This window comes from Alosa sapidissima, chromosome 22 (genome assembly GCF_018492685.1).
Source record: "Alosa sapidissima isolate fAloSap1 chromosome 22, fAloSap1.pri, whole genome shotgun sequence".
Taxonomy (NCBI): Eukaryota; Metazoa; Chordata; class Actinopteri; order Clupeiformes; family Clupeidae; genus Alosa; species Alosa sapidissima.
Window position 1 is genome coordinate 29802161 of NC_055978.1, and position 2500 is coordinate 29804660.

The 2500-nt window shown below is 41.6% G+C and overlaps 1 protein-coding gene across 2 annotated transcripts in view; it reads right to left on the reverse strand.

The window, feature by feature from the left end:
* Positions 1 to 2500, reverse strand: part of cacna1c (calcium channel, voltage-dependent, L type, alpha 1C subunit) — a 239049-nt gene that overhangs the window by 45169 nt on the left and 191380 nt on the right. For both annotated transcript variants that reach the window (XM_042079559.1, XM_042079557.1), the window contains exons 20-22: positions 2233 to 2362; positions 1996 to 2055; positions 1784 to 1890 (exon numbers count right to left, since the gene is read on the reverse strand). In XM_042079559.1, the coding sequence (XP_041935493.1) occupies positions 1784 to 1890; positions 1996 to 2055; positions 2233 to 2362 (297 nt within the window). The remainder of the gene's footprint in view (positions 1 to 1783; positions 1891 to 1995; positions 2056 to 2232; positions 2363 to 2500) is intronic.

Sequence of the window (2500 nt, forward strand, 5' to 3'; positions counted from 1 at the left end):
TATAACAAGAGTCAAATGTGTTATTACATCCGTCAAATGTGTTATAATATCATGACAACCGATATATTGCTACAACAATCCAATGTGTTAGAACATCAGAAAGATCTATGTTATAACCAACATCAGATGTGTAAAGATGACAGTTAAGTGTATTATGAGAACAGTTAGGTGTGTTATGACAGTCAGATGTTTTATAACAACAGTCAGGTGTGTTATTAAAACAGCCAGGTGTGTTATTAAAACAACAGTCAGGTGTGTAGGATGTGACAGTCATGTAAGTTAATCAGAACAATTAGCAATGTAATGAGAGTATGAGGCAGGTGTCAACACGTAGGCATGTAATAGGCATGTTATAAGCATGTTATAGGCATGGTATAGGCATGTTATAAGCATGTTATAGGCATGTAATAGGCTTGTTATAAGCATGTTATAGGCATGTTATGGCAGAGGCACATGTCAACACTTAGGCATGTAATAGGCTTGTTATAAGCATGTTATAGGCATGTTATGGCTGAGGCACATGTCAACACTTAGGCATGTTATAGGTATGTTATAGGAATGTAATAGGCATGTTATGGCAGAGGCACATGTCAACACTTAGGCATGTTATAGGCATGTTATGGCAGAGGCACATGTCAACACTTAGGCATGTAATAGGCATGTTATATGCATGTTATAGGCATGTTATAGCAGATGTGTAACCAACAGATGTCTTAAGTCTAAAGTGTTATAACAACAACCACAGAGACCAATGTTATAACTGTAGACACGTGTTACATGTTAGAAGCATGTTATAACTGCATGTTGTATGTTAGCAGCATGTTATAACTGCAGACACATGTTGTATGTTAGCAGCATGCTATAACTGCATGTTGTATGTTAGCAGCATGTTATAACTGCATGTTGTATGTTAGCAGCATGTTATAACTGCATGTTGTACGTTAGCAGCATGTTATAACTGCAGACACATGTTGTACGTTAGCAGCATGTTATAACTGCATGTTGTATGTTAGCAGCATGTTATAACTGCATGTTGTATGTTAGCAGCATGTTATAACTGCATGTTGTACGTTAGCAGCATGTTATAACTGCATGTTGTATGTTAGCAGCATGTTATACAGTAACTGCAGACACATGTTGTACGTTAGCAGCATGTTATAACTTCATGTTGTATGTTAGCAGCATGTTATAACTGCATGTTGTATGTTAGCAGCATGTTATAACTGCATGTTGTATGTGAGGAGCATGTTATAACTGCAGACACATGTTGTACATTAGCAGCATGTCTGAACAGCGGTCAGCAATGGCAGCAGCAGCAGTCGGTTGTCCAGCATTGGTCACATACGGTAGGGTATGAACAACAGGTTATGAGCAACAGTAGAGAGATTCATGAGGACACAGAGCAGCTGCTTATGAACACAGAGCTTATGATAATCTGCTGCTATCAGCACTTCCATCACCAGGCCGCAGGACATGACAACACAGCACACTCTCCTTCAGACTCAGAATATACTGCTGTGTGTGTGTGTGTGTGTGTGTGTGTGTGAATGTGTGTGTGTGTGTATGTGAGTGTGTGTGTGCATGTCTGTGTGTGTGTGTGTGTGTGTGTGGCCAATTCAGTGTGTTACTGGCTGTGGTGGGTTAGAGGTTAGAGTGCTTTAAAGTGTATTGTGGAGACTGTGGGAGTCTGTTAGCCTGAAGACACTGGGGGGGGGGGGGGGGGGGGTAGAAAAAGGATGGGAGGGGTGGAGGGGGCAATTAGAAGGGGCAATTAGAAACTCACTGAATCCCAGAAGAGATGAGGGACACACTGACCACCACCAAGTCCAGGATGTTAAAATAGTTACGACAGAACGAGCCCTTATGAATGAAGGCTCCATATGCAGTCATCTAGAGAGAGAGAGAGAGAGAGAGAAGCATGAAAAATGGGTGAGTCACACACACACACACACACACACACACACACACACACAAACACAAAGTTCAAGACTGTACCTTTAAAATGATCTCAATAGTGAAGAGGCCTGTGAAGACATAATCTGCATAGCCTAATATCTGTTTAGGAGAAACACACATACACACATACACACACACACACACACACACACACACACACAGACACACTTACAGATTAATAGAGAATATGTCTAAGTTTTGTGGTGTGTGTGTGTGTGTGTGTGTGTGTGTGTGTGTGTGCGTGTGTGTGTGTGTGTGTGTATCACCGTCACAAACCTGGTTCCTGAAGGAGTCAGTCATGACGGGGTCCTCAGCAGCCAAAGAGATGCTGCTGAGCAGGATGAAGAAGAGGATGAGGTTGGTGAAGATGTTGTGGTTCACAATCTTATGGCACAGAACCCTGAATCTGCAGTAGAGAGAGAGGGATGGAGAGATGGAGAGGGAGAGAGACAGGGATTAAAGTAAAAAAAAATTGTTTGACTGAACTTTTTTCAGGCCATAAGTCATACGTAGTTCATGTCTACCTATAGAGATAGCACCCCTT